Source organism: Kogia breviceps, chromosome 9 (genome assembly GCF_026419965.1).
Source record: "Kogia breviceps isolate mKogBre1 chromosome 9, mKogBre1 haplotype 1, whole genome shotgun sequence".
In the NCBI taxonomy this organism is placed as follows: domain Eukaryota; kingdom Metazoa; phylum Chordata; class Mammalia; order Artiodactyla; family Physeteridae; genus Kogia; species Kogia breviceps.
The window spans coordinates 12,103,033-12,122,356 of NC_081318.1; the positions used below are offsets into that span (position 1 = coordinate 12,103,033).

Here is a 19,324-nt window from a genome sequence, read left to right on the forward strand (position 1 = left end):
AGAACTCGTTTCTATTCCTATTACAGATTGTTTATGGATTATTTTCGTCGACAGTGTCAACAGGGGTGTTTTCTACTGAGGCTTCTCTCTCCTTGGCTTTTGCTCATGACCTTCCTCTGTGTTCTCATGTAGCCTTTCCTCTGTGGGCACATCCCTGGTGTCTCTCCTTTTATGTCCTAATCTTTTCTGATAAGGACACCAGCCAGATTGGATTAAGGTCCACTCTAATGGCCTCATTTAAATTATTTCTTTAAAGATCCTGTCTCCAAATACAGTTACATTCTGAGGGACTGGGGGTTAGGACTGCAGCCTATGAATTTTGGAGGAACACAGTTCAGTCCATAACACTAAGTAACTATTTACTGAATTCCTGTGATGTTCCTGTAATTTCTCTAAGCTTTATGGAAACAGCAATGAAGAAGACACAAAAGGTCTTTGCTTGCATGGCACCTATATGTATTTATGTGTGTTCGTGTCCACACATATGTATAAGGAGGTATAGCTATGAGAGGCAGACAGTAAATTAAAAATGTATATATACATATATGTATATATACATATAAAATGTGTATATAATGCATACAGTTGACCTCTGAACAACATGGGATTTGAAATGCACTTGTCTGCTTATACATGGATTTTTTTCCAATAAATACTATACTATTACATGATCTGAGGTTGGTTGAATGCACAGATGGGGAACTTCGGACACAGAGGGCCACCCCTAAAGTTATACATGGATTTTCAACTGTGCAGAGGATTAGTGCCCTCACCCCGCACCTTGTTCAAGGATCAACTGCATATTTATATCAGACTATGGTGATTAGATGTTATTAAAATAGGATAAAGCGGTAATAAATGTAAGTAACCGGTGGCTGGGTCTGCAAGTGCTATGTTAGGTAAGAAGGTCAGGAAAGCTGTCTTTGGGGAGATTTGGAGAGTATTTGAGGTGAGAACCTGAATAAGAAGATGCCAGCCCTGTGAAGGTGGGGTAGGCAGGGCTTTCATCATTCCCTGCTGAGTCTATAACAGAAATAAATTGACACATGCAACCACTGCTTTTTAAATTAAATTACCCTATCATCTAGCATATGGCTATCTACCTCACTATTAATTTTAATTGTAGAAACTGATTTTAAAGGATGGTCATCAATACACCGAAATATTCTTATAAGTTAACGTCAAGTATATTTTTTGACATGAAATAATGTTGGCTTAAGAGAATAAATGATAAAATACATATGATCTAATTTTATTTAAATGGGTGATTTAAATTTTCCTCAGTTTAATAAACTGTGTATTTCACACACAAAAAAACATGTATTTATTTGGTTATTAAAATAGCTAAAATAAAGAGAAACAATTATAAGAATAAATAAAATTTTCCCAGAGAGGGCAATACCTGACCTTGAGGATGGAATTGTTAATGGTAAAATTTCACGTATTACAGTGAGAAATAAATGTAACTAGTAACTAAATTGTGTGTTTTGTCTCTACCAGGCACAGTGTGATGTGGTTTAGATGGAAGACTTCATCCCATTCTTATAAAAATCCTCACGCCTTTCTTTTTTGGCATCATTATTATCCTTATTTTATATATAAAAATATTATATATATGTATATGAAATTGTGTAACTTGTCAGGGCTACACCTGTTGACAAAGCAGTGGAGTCGAGTTTTAAGCTCAGGGGACTAGAGAAGATGGCGGAAGAGTAAGACGCAGAGATCACCTTCCTCCTCACAGAGACATCAGAAATACACCTACACGTGGAACTGCTCCTTTAGAACACCCACCGGACGCTGGCAGAAGACCTCGGACCTCGCAAAAGTTATACTCCAATAAAGATGTTAAAAAATAAAATAAAATAAAATTCACCGATGACATGGGAAAAAAAAAAAAGTTTTAAGCTCAGGTCTGCCTGGGAACAGAGATCAAGCCCCTAACCACAGTGTTTTTACTGCTCCTTAGAAGAAAATTTTGCCATTATATAGGAAGATGCTCACAGCCCGAGGCTTATTTGTAGGTGAATTTGCCCATTTCCTAGGGAGCAGGGGACAGGAAGGTAAACTAGCACTTTTGATCCATCTGATCAAATGGGTGCACGTATGGATCCCCGTGACCGAGAGAATCGTGTGTAGAAACTGGGTAAGACCCACTGGAACTCGTACAGGACTAGGAGTGTGATGGGAATCGCTTCTTCATAAAGCCCGGCTACAGGAAAAGCTACACACTTAGTGAAACGGCAAACTGAAAAAAAAAACAACCCCGCAGGAAATTGACAAGGACTATTGTTTTTCTTGGTCTTGGCTTTGGGTGGAGGATTGAAAACAGCTTCCTCTGAATATTCATGGCCACTGAGCAGTCAGCCCTTTGGGGTTTGGCATAGACACTGTATGGCCGAGGAGATGGACACTGAGAATTATACAAGAAAGCATCAGGTCTGTTGCATCCCAACTGCTTGACAGAGGCAAAAATAAATATTTCCTGGAAAGCCCACCTTTACTCCAGGATTTAGGGAATTCCCAAAGATAAATTTTATAATATCAAATTACACAATGCACAAGGAAATAAGCCACCCTGAGTGAGAGGCAGCAGAAACCACAAGAAAAAACCAGGTGCATAAAGTCATCAGATGTTGGCACGAACAGATAAAAATTCCAAGTATAAGTTTGATATCCTTAAAGAAATAAAATAACTGAAAAATACATGATGAGCAAGATTCTTCAAAAATGACTGCTCATATTTGTAGAAAGACCCAAGTAGATTTCCTAGAAATGAAAATATATTTTAAATTAAAAAGTCAACTGAGGGCTTCCCTGGTGGCGCAGTGGTTGAGAGTCTGCCTGCCGATGCAGGGGACACGGGTTCGTGCCCCGGTCCGGGAAGATCCCACATGCTGTGGAGCGGCTGGGCCCGTGAGCCGTGGCCGCTGAGCCTGCGCGTCCGGAGCCCGTGCTCCGCAGCGGGAGAGGCCACAACAGTGGGAGGCCCGCGTACCACAAAAAAAAAAAAAAAAAAAAAAAAGTCAACTGAAAAAAAAAAAAGTCAGTTGAAAGGTGAAAATGGCTTAATGGAGTTGAGGTGTGAATTAGTAAATAGGGCAGAGAGTCGAAAGGAATGACCCCTAACAGCACAGAGAAGCAAAAAGAGGGAAAATGTGAATGAATGGCTAGAATCTAGATGATACTGGGAAAGTTGAACACAGGCTAGAGCTATTCTTCAAGACTGAAGTTCTGGCCCTTGCGAAGATTTTCCTTTACCACTACCTTGCAGAACCATACTTATGTTAAACTGTAATGATCATTCCAGAATAAAATGCAACCCTACCCAGAAAACAGTCCCATAGTTTTTCAGCTGAAAATAGGGAATTCCCACAAAACCTTGAGTATGGATTGAGGGTAAGGTGGGTGTGGAATAGGACCGTGGGCCATGAAACCGGGACTTGCTCTTGAAATAAAACCGTGCCTCCTTCCAGCTATGCTTGAATCTTGTCTTAATTATACATTTTCCTCTGAGTAACAGAATACCCTGTGCGTGTTCAACTTTACAGTTTTGCAAATCATCTAACACCCAGTTCTGAATGCCATGATAAGGCATTTAGTAAACAGCCAGGAGCAGCTTTTCAAAGGAAGAATAGTTGTTGCCAGGTAGAAGACAGTATGGCTCTACCCCAAAACTCTTTGCATCTGCCTTGTGATTCTCTTACTGGGGAATGCCACAAGCTCTACAGAGCAGCCCCATCTGCCACGGGCGCTTCAAGAATAACTGAGCTACTTGGTCTATGGCCCAGGTGGCTGGGAAGCTTACATCCTCACCTCATTCTGCTACAGAGCTCTGTCTTGCACTGGCCCAGCCTTACAGATTACACAGTAAATGGACCAGAGTAGCACACCCAACTGTGGTATAGGTTAACTCCGAAATCCAGAAAGTCCCATGAAGCATTGCACCTCTTTCTCCACGGCAGATGATGTAAGATGCAGCAGCTTGCCCCCTACTTTGGAGGACATTCCAACATATCTCACACCTCTGGACTACTCAGAAGCTCACCTCTGGACTACTCAGAAGCTCACCAAATTGGCAGGTCCCTGAATTTTTTGCAGATTTACATTGGTCTGGCATGCATATGTCATACCAAGGCATCTAGAGTGCTTTATAATTTCTGTTCACCAAGAACAATCAGCATAATACCATCAGTGTAATGGACCAGTATGAGAGCAAGATGACTAAGGGCCTTCTAAACGATATTGATGGAGAACAGGCTGAATATAGCCTTGAGATAAAATACTTAAAGGGTATTTCTGACTGTGCCACTTGAAGGCAAATTGTATCTGATCGTCTTTACTGAATATTTCTAAACATTCCTCTGGAAGAAATTTTATCCTCAACCTCCAGTAGCTACTCTTCCTGTCCGTGGATGGGGCCCTCCAGTGGGTCCTACCAATTCTCTCCCCGTCCCAGCCTACCCATTCACCCCCACCCCCACCCACCGGTACACAGGCAGCTGCACCTGCCCAAGAGCTGTGGGTTCCCCCCTCTAGCCTGCTTCCCAGGTTCTCAGGCTCACCTGGATGGAGCCAGGTAGGAGGGAGCAGGGGTTCTTGCTGAGACCTTTGATCTGTGCCCAGCACTGTGTCTCCTGCGCTGCAGAGATAAGAGCTGCTATCCTCGGGGCTCAGGTGCTCACACTCAGAGGTGGGAACGTCAGGTTTGGGCGGCGAGTGGGAAACTTGTCCTGGGTAAGCCCAGTCTCATAAGTGGCCTCAGAGCCCTGATTCACAGTTGCCATCAGCACCAAGCTCTGTCCTGGAAACTGACGGTACCAGAGCACGAAGGTGAGCTGGCCATGGACCTAACACTGGATCATCACGGAGGTCCCTGCTTGGCTTTTGAGATAGGAGAGCACCGAACACAGAGCCTAGTTCCAGGGAGATAGAAAAACCACAAGTTCTCTCGGCCTGCAATTGCGGTCTATCCACCACGTCTCCACCACCTCCGCATCCACCGTTACTGAGCACCACATGTGTGCTACTCCTTGGGTGTAAAACAAGACTAGGTATGCAATCTTGACCTTAGATAACGAAAGGTAAAATTTTAGAATATTAGGGAAACAGAATTCAGAATATCAACTGTCTGCTGAGTCTTTATTTTGGCTGTCCCAAATTGAACTCATTGTTTCTTCCCTGATACCTACTCCAGTAAACTGCCTCCTACTCCTGAATACGTTCCTCTTAATAAGTGGTACATGTATATACAGTGGAATATCAGTCATAAAAAGGAACGAAATTGTGCCATTTGCAGAGACATGGATGGACCTAGAGACTGTCATACAGAGTGAAGTAAGTCAGAAAGAGAAAATCAAATATCGTATAATATCGCTTATATGTGGAATCTAGAAAAATGATAGATGAACTTATTTGCAAAGCAGAAATAGACACACAGATGTAGAGAACAAACATACGAACACCAAGGAGGGGGGAGGCGGGGAGGGATGAACTGGGAGACTGGGACTGACATACACACACTACTAGGTATAAAATAGATAGATAACTAATGAGAACCTACTGTAGAGCACAGGGAACTCTACTCAATGTTCTGTGGTGACCTGAATGGCAAGGAAGTCCAAAAAACAGGGGCTATATCTATACATATAACTGATTTGCTTTGCTGCACAGCAGAAACTAACATAACATTGTAAAGCAACTATACTCCAATAAAAATCAGTTAAAAAATAAAAATAAAAAATAAATGGTATCCCCACTTGTCTTGTTGTCTAGGCTCAGAAATTCATCTTCTTTTTTTTAATTTTAAATTTGTTTTTGGCTGCATTGGATCTTCGTTTCAGGGCACGCAGACTTTCTCTAGTTGTGGCGAGTGGGGGCTACCCTTCGTTGCAGTGCACGGGCTTCTCATTGCGGTGGCTTCTCTTGTTGCGGAGCACGGGCTCTAGACACACGGGCTTCAGTAGTTGTGGCACGTGTGCTCAGTAGTTGTGGCTCGCGGGCTCTAGAGCACAGGCTCAGTAGTTGTGGCACACGGGCTTAGTTGCTCCACGGCATGTGGGATCTTCTCGGACCAGGGCTTGAACCCGTGTCCCCTGCACTGGCAGGCGGATTCTTCACCACTGTGCCACCAGGGAAGTCCCCAGAAATGCATCTTCTCTGGTCTCTCACAATTAATTCACAACTCAAATGCATTGTATCTCTATTTGTCTGTCATATCTCCTCCTCATTTTGGTCGTCAGTGGGGTTTCTTCTATTCTAATTCAGCTCATTATGGACTATGAGATAGATCATCCCTCTGTAAAATTTGACAACGTGCTATGGTCCTTTTTCACCATCTAGTTGATTTCCTCTGTTACGTAACTTCCTGAAACAGTTTAACACTTGCATAAAAACTGAGCTAATTTTTTTTTTTTTTTCTTGCAGTACGCAGGCCTCTCACTTGTTGTGGCCTCTCCCGTTGCGGAGCACAGGCTCCGGACGCGCAGGCTCAGCGGCCATGGCTCACGGGCCCAGCCGCTCTGCGGCACGTGGGATCTTCCCGGACCGGGGCACGAACCCGCGTCTCCTGCATCGGCAGGCGGACTCTCAACCACTGCGCCACTAGGGAAACCCTGAGCTAATGTTTTTGAGCACTTACTCTGTGCTTTATAGTTATTTCAGTCTGTGAATTAGGCGACTTAGGCATTTTTTACAGATTAAGAAATTTTACAGATTAGACACGAAGACTTTATATAACCTAAAGAAGTTCACATAATCTGAGATTAAGGGACAGAGGCAGGACTGAAATCCATGTCTGTGTGACACCAAAGCTCAAAAGCTAACACGGCTACTCCCAGGGATCGCCTCACATTTGCCATTGCTTGTGCCTTAGTAGAGCAGAAGCCGGCGGGTGACCGAGGACTATAGGCCTAATACCCTAAAGGAAGCGAGGAACCTCTAGAAAGAAATTTTCGCAAAACCAACTTATTTCTTTGATTCTGAGACGCCATCTATTAAAAGATGTACTGTTAAAAACATAATTGTTATTTTTAAGTGGTTGTTAATTCTATTGCATTAGCAATGAACATTGAATATAGGATTTGCCAATATTTTAGAAAAATAGAATTGTGAAAAACAATTTACCTTATAATAGAGGAAATGTGGTATATTAGGGATAACAATATTCCAGGAACCCTTTTCTGTGGTGTGTGTGTATAGCCTCTACTCTGTGGGAGATGCTAGAGACAGTGGTTCAAAATAAACCCTACACAGGAATAAAGACGCAGATGTAGAGAATGAACTTGAGGACACGGGGAGGGGGAAGGATAAGCTGGGAAAAAGTGAGAGAGTGGCATGGACATATATACGCTACCAAATGTAAAACAGATAGAGAGTGGGAAGCAGCCGCATAGCACAGGGAGATCAGCTCGTGCTTTGTGACCACCTAGAGGGGTGGGATAGGGAGGGTGGGAGGGAGATGCAAGAGGGAGGAGATATGGGGATATATGTATACATATACGTATAGCTGATTCACTTTGTTATACAGCAGAAACTAACACACCATTGTAAAGCAGTTATACTCCAATTAAGATGTTTAAAAAAAAAAAAACCCAAAACAAAATAAACCCTACAAAGTAGTATCCTGGTAAAAAGTATAGAATAATCCAATTTTTCTTGACATGAAACATTAAGTACATTAAAATCTCTTGGTCAAATATACCAAACTTTCTTCCAAAATAACCCCCAATTTTTTTCTATTTTAGCAATCCTAAATTCTTCTGAAAATTGCCCACTTACTTACTGTGATGGCATAAGCAAGAGTGTAAAAGCGAAGAAAGCCCACACTCCCTGCGTCACTTCCCTGATGTAACGGCATGGTGCTCAGGGCTGGGCATCAGCGCAGATGTGGGCGGTCTTCTCACCATTGAGAGAGCCCCGAACAAAAGCCTCCAGCAGGTTTTTGGACCCTGGGGGGTGGGAGAAGGGTGTGAAGGGGGCGCGAGGAGTGGAGAAGTACTGGGCGCTGAGTCAGAATGGGGAAGTGTCCCAGGGGTCCCCCACCTCCTCCCACGGGGCCGCCGTGGCAGAGGGGCCGGAGAAAGCCCTCTAGCTCAGATAAAGCCCAAGGCCTCAGATAGAGAGACCTAGGAATGCAGTTTCACGGCTAGGAACGCCAAATGTTCTGAAAAAATGACCAGCCCAGGGGTCTGAGTCCTTGAATACAGCTCCCTTCAAAGACTGCAGGGCGCTGGCTGTGGACCTTCAGGCAGGTGTATGTTTAGCCTCATAACCAAAACTAAGCGAGGGGAGAGAGGTTGGAAGAAGCAGGCGCGCTGCGGATCAGCACAGACGTGGAGAGGACCTGGGTCTGGGAAGAGCGCTCTCTATACCAGAGGCTCGGGTGAGGTGATGGCAGGGTAATGGGGAAGGACCCAGGTAGCTCTGAAAACAGACTCACAGGCTCACACCTGTTCCGTTCTCTTGCCGTTGATTTTCTGAGTCTGGACCATGTTTGCTGCGAGCAATTAAACACTTCACGGAGACTGTAGGACTCCCAGACACCCTGAAGGCCCACCGAAGGTACATGTTTGTTGATGAGGTGTTCCCTTATTTGAGGTTATTCTGCGAAGGTGTGTTTTCTCTCTTCTGGATGTTGACCTCAGGTTGACCTGTGATTCCTGCCTCTACTTTTTTTTTTTCTTTTTTTTTCCCTTGGCCGTGCTGCATGCAGAACTTCCCTGAGCAGGAATGGAACCTGTGCCCCCTGCGTTGGAAGCAAGGAGTCAACCACTGGACCGCCAGGGAAGTCCCCTGCCTTTTCTTAAAGAATTCACCCCTTCATCCAGTGGCACCTCTCACAAAGCATTGCAGTATATTTCTTTCAATAGCTCCTCCTGACCGTGTTGATTTTTATCCGAGGTCCTATCTCTCATATGAACTTAAACCTGAATGTTGTCATACATGTTGATTTACTTTTTTCTTTGAATTCTTCTACATAAAAATTTAGCACTGAGTCAAAATATGTTGTCATATGCTCGTTTTGCCTCATTAATGGTTTTGCAAATTCCCTGCAGTTTGTGATTTCTAATACCCTTTACATTTCTTTTGTACTCCCAAACAGAACAGGCTCATTTAATATTTACTGAGAGGATAGTAGATGCTTCATTCTTAAAAATAAACAGATACTTTCTCCAGTTGATTGTGAGTACAGATATAACCTATTTTTTTTTTTTTTTGGTGGGGGGAGTTAAAAACAAAGGTTTATTTCTTGTTCATCTCCACCATGGGTTGTCCGGGGGCTCTGCCCTAGGTCTCCTCATTCAGGAATGTAGGCTGAAGCAGGAGTCACCATCTCAAGCACTCACTTGTCTCCCAAGCAGAACCAAAGATAGGCCTGGAGGCTTCACATTGGCCGTTAAAGTTTCTGGCTGGCAGTGACACATGTCACTTCTGCTTACTAATCACTCACTGCAACAAGTCTCATGCCCCAGCCCCTGCCCAACCTCCAGGAACCAGGAAGTACAATCCCATCGTGTGCCAGGAAGGTGGGCCCCAGAAATACTTGGTGAACAGCATTAATGATTATTAGAGTCACCCATACAATGTATACCTCCTCAGTCTCCTTCCTAGGAGGATGCTGATAGCTTTGATTAGTTATCTAACTCTCTCCCATGCTGCCCATTAAGTTAGGCAAATCTGAGTCTATTTCCTGTTCTAGGAATAGACCTGGATGCACTTAAGTCAATCAAAAATCATCTTAACCTCGTTGTAACTGGTTCAGGAAGGAACATGAGACATAATTCAGGTCAATGAGATGCTATGAGAGGTTGCAGGGCCTTTGGGGAAATTTCTTCTCATTCTTCCAGGACAGCTTCTAGGAGTAACTCCCTTTTTCTCCCTGCATGTGAGGGTGAAAGCAAGGAAGCCCCACTGCAACTTCAGATATAGCCTAATTCTTACCACCTCCTGCATCATAGTTTATTCCTTCCCTGATCAGAATTTTTCAATAAAACATTACTGACCATTTAGAGAACCTGGAGAAAGATGTATTTTTATCAGAGTTTTCCTTTTTATAGATTGAATGAACAGAATTCAAATCCCACAAACTTTCTCTGGAATCAGCACATGGACAATAACATTTATCTCAACAAAGGGTTTAGAATGTGTGAGTGTCCTCAATCAAGAGCAAAGACGTAGAGATCAAACGGATAGATACGGGCTTCCCTGGTGGCGCAGTGGTTGAGAGTCCGCCTGCCGATGCAGGGGACACGGGTTCGTGCCCCGGTCCGGGAAGATCCCACATGCCGTGGAGCTGCTGGGCCCGTGAGCCGTGGCCGCTGAGCCTGCGCGTCCGGAGCCTGTGCTCTGCAACGGGAGAGGCCACAACAGTGAGAGGCCCGCGTAGCACCAAAAAAAAAAAAAAAAAAAAGATAGGGCAGGGCTTTCTTACAGTGTGATTCTGAGAGAGGACTCCTCCTCCTGGCTGGACTGTCATGAATTTAGCTTGGAAATAACATGTAAGATTGGGCAGGTTCACTTCAGAATGGCCCCTGACTTGGAAAGGAGTGGTGAGTGGGGCTGAAAATATACCCCGTGCTGTCCTGGCCAAGACGTGTGGCTATGGGCTCAGTTCTTCCTAACTGTCTACCTTTCTTCTAATGGGCACACATGTGCTGAAAGAGCAGCATACGTCAGCCCTGACGTAGGGTCCACCCCTCTTGCGTCTGCCCTTTCTGTGCAGAGAGGATGTGGCCGTGCCGTGCTGTGGATTCACTGCTAGCGCAGAGGTGCCCAGACCTCTGGCTGGTGCTGGCCGACTCCAGGGTCAGAGGGAAACCCTCCTTCTTTTTCCTGGAGACACTCTACCCATCGGGCACATCTCCTTTCTCAACACCGTCAACACTAAATGAGAACTGGAGCAGCTGCAGTCCCAGAACTGGGTCTTGTCGATACCAGAACATTCTCTCGTGATCCATATTCTGTATACATTCTATCACCACTTTCTCTCCCATTCTTTTGACCAGCTAGCTTGGAGTCTGGGTTACTTTTGCATGCATGAGGCCTGGGAAAGAGGGATGGAGGAGGTGAAAAAAGAGGCCACCAGGAAGCCTGATGAGGGGGAAATCTTATATCCAGGGTCTAGAAATAATAGGACAGGGGTTTGCCACCAACTCGCTGGGCTCACCTACTCCCAGGAAGCAAAAGGCACGGAGGAGCCTGATTCACATGGCAGGTTCGAGGCAAGAATGGGTCCTCTCTCAGGCCCAGGCTATAGGCAGATTGGCTATGACGTCACTGTCCCGCCCACTCATGATCTCTCAGCCACCCTCTAGATTCTAGAGAGTTTGGAGGTGCTAAAGTGAAAGCCAGCCCTTTTCTTCATGGGAGTGTTTGTGTGTGTGCATGTGTGTATGTGCGTAGAAAAAGAACATAGTCTGTCTGATCTGTAGAAGGACCTGCTTACAAGGTAGGCCCTTGTCTTAATCTGGGAACTTGGATTTCGGGAGTGTTGCACCGTTTGGTAACTGGAGAGTGTGGTTCATTTCACCTAGAGTGCTTGCACAGACAATGTAGTCTATGCTGAACACTGCTTTGTTTCTTTGCGTCTGGAATTTGGTACGTGCCAGGCAGGCAGTGCCTATGTGATGAGCTGTATTAGTTGGCTAGGGCTGCTGTAATAACGTCCCATAGGATGGGTGACTTAAACCACAGAAATTTATTTTCTTATTATTCTAGAAGCTAGAAGTTCAAGATCAAGGTGTTGGCAGGGTTAGTTTCTAATGAGACCTCTCTCTTTGGATGAGAGAGGTGACTGTTTTCTCCCCCTGTCCTCACATTGTCTTCCCTCTGTGTGTGTGTCTGTGTCCTAATTTTCTCTTCTTATAAGGACACCAGTCATATTGGGAAAGGGCCCATCCCAATGAGCTCATTTAACATGAATTACCGCTTTAAAGACCTTATCTCCAAATATAGTCACATTCTGAGGTACTGAGGGCTAGGACTTCATCATAGGAATTTTCAGGAGACACAATTCAGTCTATAATACCAGCCGCCCCAAATAGCTGGGTGCTGAGTCTCTAACAGGCTTCTCTGGGCAGAAACATTGCACACGAGTTGCTGTGTCTTCATTGCTGGGGTGAAAGTGTGCACCTACCTGGGATGCAGAGGGTATATGGATGTCTCACATGGATTCCTCCAAACTCTGCCTGTGTCTTCTTCTTTTTTTTTTCTTTTCTTTAAATTAATTTTTGGCTGCCTTGGGTCTTCACTGCTGTGCGCAGGCTTTCTCTAGTTGCGGCAAGTGGGGGCTAATTTTCGTTGCGGTGCGCAGGCTTCTAACTGCGGCGGCTTCTCTTGTTGCGGAGCACGGGCTCTAGGTGCGTGGGCTCAGTAGTTGTGGGGCATGGGCTTAGTCGCTCCGTGGCATGGGATCTTCCCAGACCAGGGCTCGAACCCATGTCCCCTGCCTTGCCAGGCAGATTCTTAACCACTGCGCCACCAGGGAAGTCCCGCCTGTGTCTTCTTCCTCTTATGCTCTAGCTGAGTATCCTTACAAGGTCTGTGTAATAATCTTAGCCATGAGCACAACCGTATGCTGAGTCTCATGTGTCCTCTTGTGAGTCTCTGAAGGTGAATCTCCAAAGTGGGGATTTTTGTTTCATGATTAGGAATTACTTTACTGTTTCTCTCTCTCAACATATATTTCCTGCACAGCACGTTTAGATTTTCATACAATATTATTTAATAACAGTAATTATTATAAGGAGTGTATTGGTTTCAGCTTTTGGACCTAGACTGCCTGGGTTTCAAACCTGGTTCTTTGACTTATTTGTAGCTGCAGGCAAATTCTGGGCCTCGGCATCCTTATATGTAAAATGGGACTAATAAAAAAAGTACCAAACTCCCAGGGTTATGGTAAGAAAGCAACAAGTTGATACATAGAAATTGGTTATAACCATGCATGTCTCAAAAAATGTAGCCATTAAAAGCATTGACTGATTTCCTTAGTACCATCATCTACTGAAAACTAATTTTGTCTCAGACACTACATTAAAATTCTTCACTGATAAAGGATTTCTTTTACTCAGCAGCCTTATGTAAGTCTTTGTCTTTTTAGATTGACCTTCCAAAATACTTATGCAGGAATTGTTTTCAATGAAATCTAATCTATAAAACTAAAACTACACTTAATATGCCTTCTTTAGCATCCATAGATATTAAACTTTCATTCATTACCAAATATCCTACATCATCTCTATTGATTTTTTTTCTCTAAGCTGCATGATACTTTTGTAACAGTCACCTTACACATATGCATCAGGCTCTGCTTACCTGCTAGGAAGGAAAAGCTACAAACTCTAGGGAAATTCTAACACTAACCATCAATTTCTTTCCCCTGAATTCCTGATGAGCTCTCTTAACCAGAAGTGGTCAGAAGAAGTATGTCTGACTTCGTGTTCTGATTCAAGTTCTATCTTTCTGTTATGCTGCTCTCTGCTTTTGAAATGATTGGTTTTAGCTTTTAGGAGATTTTTTATCAGACTGCTAATAGCTCCCAGCTATCCGAGGACATCTGTGCATCCAGGTTGGCAACTTGCATTGCAGAGCATTGTAACAGAGAAGAACAAACCTGACTCCGTATTGGATCTATTCCTTTACCACTGTGCTTAGTGGCGCTGACTCTGCACCTTTGTAAAGAATGTTGCCTATAACCTGAAATATACATGACAGCCCATTCTCAAGGCTCTGCCTCCCAGGCTTGACCTTTAAAGGTATGCCGGCTTTCATTCACATAGAGATACAAAGTTGCAGAACAGTGAATAACATTTATCTTGTTGGAGGTTTACAGGAACACTGTGACCTCTCCGACTTAGACAATAGCAAGAGCAAAGGATTATCGCATCCCCGCTGGGGCCTGACCAGCAGCGAGAAGTCTGCAACAATGAGCAATACCCCCTCCCCGTTTAGTATAAAGGAAGCCTGAGTTTTAACTTGGGTGAGACGGTTCTTCCCATCTTGGTCTGCTGGCGTTCCAAATAAAGTCACTCTTCTTTGCCCCAACACTTTTTCTCTTGATTTATTGGCCTGTTGTGTGGCGAGCCGTGTGAGCTTGGACTCAGTGACAATAGGAGAAATGTGTATATGATTTTGGTAGTATTAAGGAATTAGAAATAATTTTGTTAGGTAAGGTAATATTATGGTAAGATAATAAAATGTCATTTTTTTAGAGCTTACTAAAAGCTGCAGTAAAATATTACGATGTCTGGAAATTGCACCAAAATGCATCAACTAAAAATGCCAGGAATAGAAGGAAGGGTAGCAAAATGTTAATTATTGAATCTGGGTAAAAGGACTCATTTTTTTATTCTCTCTGCTTTTGTGATAGAAACTTTCCTAATAAAAATCTTGAAAATATTATACCAAGAGAAACATGGAAAGCACAAATTATTTTTATGCAATGCTTTACCACAACATTAAAAGAAGTACCATCTCCTATGAAGTAATTGACTTGCATTCTTCAAAATGTCAAGATTACAAAAGACAGGACAGACTCAGGAGCATTCCAGATTAAAGAGTAAAGGGACATAAAAACTAAGCACAAGAGGTAATTTTGGATTGGACCATGGACCAGAATCTTTCCCCCTTTTTGCTATAAAGGACATTATTTGGACAATTGCCAAATATAAATAAAGTAAAACATACTGATGTAAAAAAATAATAAATCCCAATTACAAGTTGTTCTGCTTTTATTATCACCATGTGCCAGAAATTCTAAACAACGTTGGTGATAAATGGCCCCTTACCTGCTTTGTCCTTCTGTGACTGGCTTATTCCATTTAGTATGTCAGACCGTGAGCAGGAGAAAGAAGAATCCTTACAGGGGCTGCGGGGAGCAGGGAATAGGGAGTTGCTGTGCTACAGGCATACATTTTCAGTTGTGCAAGATAATTAAGTTCTAGAAATCTGTTGTACAACATTGTGGCTGTAGTCAACAATACCAAATTATACACACAAAAATTTGTTAGAAGAGATCTCATGTTAAGTGTCATCAAAAAAACCAAAAAAACCCAACCCCAATAATAGTAACAACAAAAAACAACTCACCAGGTGATTTTGGTGCATGTTCAGAACACTCATCAAAGCAAAAGGGTCAGATGCAGACGCCACTATGAGGATTGTATGTCCCAAAGTTTTATTTGTAGTTACTCCTCTTCCCTCATCTATTTAAATTTTCTCATGACATATAAATTGTTGAAAAATTGCCTGTGTACAACACAAATCAATTATAATCATACTATGGCTTCTACATTTTTTGCAATTGCATAAAATCATAAAGATTCAGATTAAATTCCTTACTTTTTTTTTTTTTTTTTTGCGGTACGCGGGCCTCTCACTGATGTGGCCTCTCCCCGTTGTGGAGCACAGGCTCCGGACGCGCAGGCTCAGCGGCCATGGCTCATGGGCCCAGCCGCTCCGCGGCACGTGGGATCTTCCTGGACCGGGGCACGAACCCGTGTCCCCAGCATTGGCAGGTGGATTCTCAACCACTGCGCCACCAGGGAAGCCCAGTTCCTTACATTTGACATAGATCTAATATCTAATCCAACAGCCAAAACCTTGCTATAAACAAGAATATTGACCCAGTTACTCAACACGGAAACCCTTTGAACCTGTTTTACTGCATTATTTACTTATACAAAGGGTTTCAACTCAATACATCATTCTTATTTCTATTAGAATGTGTTTTCCTTTTTATTTTTTTACAAGACGGTGAAATCTGTAAATATGCAATGTAATCAACATGTTTAAATGAAAGGCATTAGGCTAAGATTAAAATTCTTCCCTGGCACATAGAGGTAAAACAAGAATTTCCCTTCATTAAAAAAGAAAGAATACTTCCAAAAAAAATCTTTCATTGGTCTAAGCGATAAACGATTTCCATGCTTATATATGTATATTTTGTATAAACACACACATATGTATATGTGTGTGTGTGCGCACACACATATAATTTCTCTCTTAACAAGCACTGTTTCTCCACAGAAGTTGATTTGGAGAATTCCTAGTTATGCAGCTTCCCCAGTTACATCCTGGCTGTTTCAAGAGTTAAGTTCCTTGAAGTTTGGGATCATTCATGCTCCTTTCAGGCACAGTTTCTGCCCCAGACCCTCAGTACTATATATTTCTCTATTTAAACATTAAATTAAAATATGCCTAATGTTTGTCAAGATGAAGAAACAAACTTGTCATTTCTGTCATTCTCTATGAGCAATTTAAGATTATTTATGTTTAAAATTTTAAACAGTGAGACAATATTTACTGTGAAGTATAAGATTTTTGTTTGATAAGTACAAGTTTGGGTTCATAACATGAGCTATTTCATTGAATCTGAGTAAGATTTTTAACATTGAAATGCATTAATATTCCTATTTTGTAATTGTTGATATTTTTAAATCTAAAGAACAAATCAAGAATATGCTGATTTTGGGCTTCCCTGGTGGTGCAGTGGTTGAGAATCTGCCTGCCAATGCAGGGGACGCGGGTTCGTGCCCCGGTCCGGGAAGATCCCACATGCCGCGGAGTGGCTGGGCCCGTGAGCCATGGCCGCTGAGCCTGCGCGTCCAGAGCCTGTGCTCCGCAATGTGAGAGGCCACAACAGTGAGAGGCCAGCGTACCGTAAAAAAAAAAAGAAAATAAAACAAAAACTCCTTGGTTAGTCACACGAAAAACTGGATGAATTGGTTTTCATCAAGACTCTGGCAGGGGGATTAAATTTCTAGAATTTCTAGAATGTGGTGAATTGAGTGTGAACTACCAATGGAGATTTCAAATGACATTACCATGTAGGAAGCTGCATAAATTGGGCTGAAGCTCAGGTTAGATATCTGACTAGAATACTGAATTTGATGTTATTAGAATAGAGAGTTTCATTAAAGTGATGAACTTGAATGACGTTGCTCAAGGAAAGTATGTAAAGTAATAAGAAGAAGGAAAAGGATGGAATACTGGAGAAAACCATATTTAATGGAAGAATATAGAAATGGTTGTCTACCAAGGACATTGACAATGAGTGAACCAAAAATTAGGATTGAAACAAATCATGAATAGTGTTCTTAGTCTGTTTGGCTGCTATAACAAAATACTACAGACTGGGTAGCTTATAAACAACAGAAACTATTTCTCACAGTTCTGGAGGTTGGAAGTCTGAGATCAGCGTGCCTGCATTATTGGTGGGGGCTCTTTTCTGGTTGTAGACTTCTTGTTGTAACCTCACTTGGTGGAAGGGGCTATGGAGCTCATTGGGGTCTCTTTTATAAGGGCACTAATTCCATTCATGAGAGCTCCACCCTTATAACCTAATCATCTCCCAAAGGCCCAACCTCCTAATATCATCACATCTGCAATTAGAATTTCAACATAAATTTGTTGGCGGGGGAGGGGGCATAAATATCCAAGCCATAGCATGTTTTACTCTAAACATTCACCAAATTTTGTAGATATTTCTTTAGCATGTGTGGAATTGACTGAGGTAGAAGTTAGGCACTGGAAAAAGATTCCATAAAGAAGACCGAGACTAGATCCCTCTTATAGAGAACAATTTAAAACCAGAACTCTCCTGGTCCTAGGAAACAAAGAGCAGAGTAACCTGGTGCCTAGGGCAGGTCTAAGTCAAGAAAAAGGGTATCCCAGCTCTAAGCTCAGAAATAACGGAGGGAACTAGGTTTGCGGATTCTTCATAAGTATGAAGGAGTCTGTCGGCATCATTGTCTCATAGGCTCTCATGGGATGGGAGTTACCTGTGATAACTTCCAGGAACTAAGAATAAGTTATTGGATGTAGACTCTATTTCACAGGGAACAGTCTTGGTCTTATAACCTCCACTGACATATTTGATTTAATTAGTATAATTCTATTTATATTGAGACTATGATAAAAGGTATAATGGAAACCCAGCTTGGACCTAAGGAACAGCAACTTTGGTAGTTCAGAAATGTCTGGGTAAGTATTTCAAAAAGGAGAGGATGGTCCCCTGGAAGTCTCTGTGTATGACAGCATGCGATGCTCCCAGGAGAGAGCACACCTTGAAGTAAGGGTGGGGATGGGGGCGTGGCAGGGTAGACTGACCCAGTAATACAACCGTAGTTCTTGGAAAGATGAGCAGATTCTAAGCTCAGCTGGGTTTTTATTGCCAGAATTTGTGCCTCGGATGAGGTCCTCTGCATTCCCTTGTTCCAGGTTATAATTACTATTTTCATGGTTGGTAAGGAATGTATGTAATTGAATGAACCTTTACGCTAAAATCTCAGTAAGATGTTGGGGGTCAAGACACAGGCCTGCAGTCCTGCCCCTCCAACACCAGCAAGGAAGAGTCTGCGCCAAAGTCCTCCTCTTATACTTCATCGATAGAGGCGCCACTCTGCAGGGAACTCTACCTGGGAGTGATGACGGAACTCACTGGGAGCAATAACAGGGTCTGCTGCATTGCATTGCTTGGCAGTTGGAATGGTACAGAGCAGAAACATCTGCCATGGCTGGCAGGTATTTTAGGGCCCAACAGGACAAAAAAAGAATCCCATGGACACAGTGGTACCTGAGAGAGGCAACATCCTTTTCAGGATGACATACAGCACAGAGTAAACAGGGGCTGGAGTAGAGGAAGAATAAAACTCCACTAGAGGACATGATTTATCTTGTTTACATACCCATGTGAAAACCCCTGGCATCCCCCCAGAGTATGTGTGGGAGAGGACCTAGCAGGGAGCTTAGACCCTGGACTAGTAGGAGGGGTATTGAGAAGATGATCTAAGAGAAGACTGATTCCTTCATTCACTTGACACGACTCTCTTCAAGCACTCTGGTAAATATGGAGATTAAAACAAGTAACCAGTATAGGGACGGTCCCTGCCCTCATTAACTTCAACATTTATTCACATAAATTTGAAATAGCAAACAATCAAGTGTCCCTGAGGACAGAAGCTCAGGCTGTCTTAAGAGCACATAGCAGAAGAACTAACCCAGTCAGGGGTTCGAGGAAATCTTCCTGGAGGGAGTGACTTCTAAATTGGTATGCGGAGAAATCATCAGTTAGGGATCCGGCTAGAGAGGGAGAGGAAGGGTGCTCTAGGGAGAGTAAACATCATTGGTGAAGACCCAGGAGTGCGTCAGCGTAAGATGTATTTGGGGACCTGAGGGAGGTGGGCTCTGTCTGCTCGAATGGAAAGCAGTTGCGGTAACTGAAGGAAAGAGGACACTCCCGTTAGGAAGGTAGGCAAAGACTGCATCTTGGAGGGTGTTGAGAGGCTTGTGAAGTACCACAAACTCGAGATTTTAGCTAAGTTAA

General features: G+C 43.1%; 1 gene segment (V, D, J or C); it reads right to left on the reverse strand.

Moving 5' to 3' along the window:
* LOC131762178 (T cell receptor beta constant 1-like) overlaps positions 1–19,324 on the reverse strand; it is a 169,299-nt gene that overhangs the window by 22,992 nt on the left and 126,983 nt on the right. The window contains 1 exon segment of the C gene segment in view: positions 18,683–18,700. Within this exon segment, the coding sequence occupies positions 18,683–18,700 (18 nt within the window).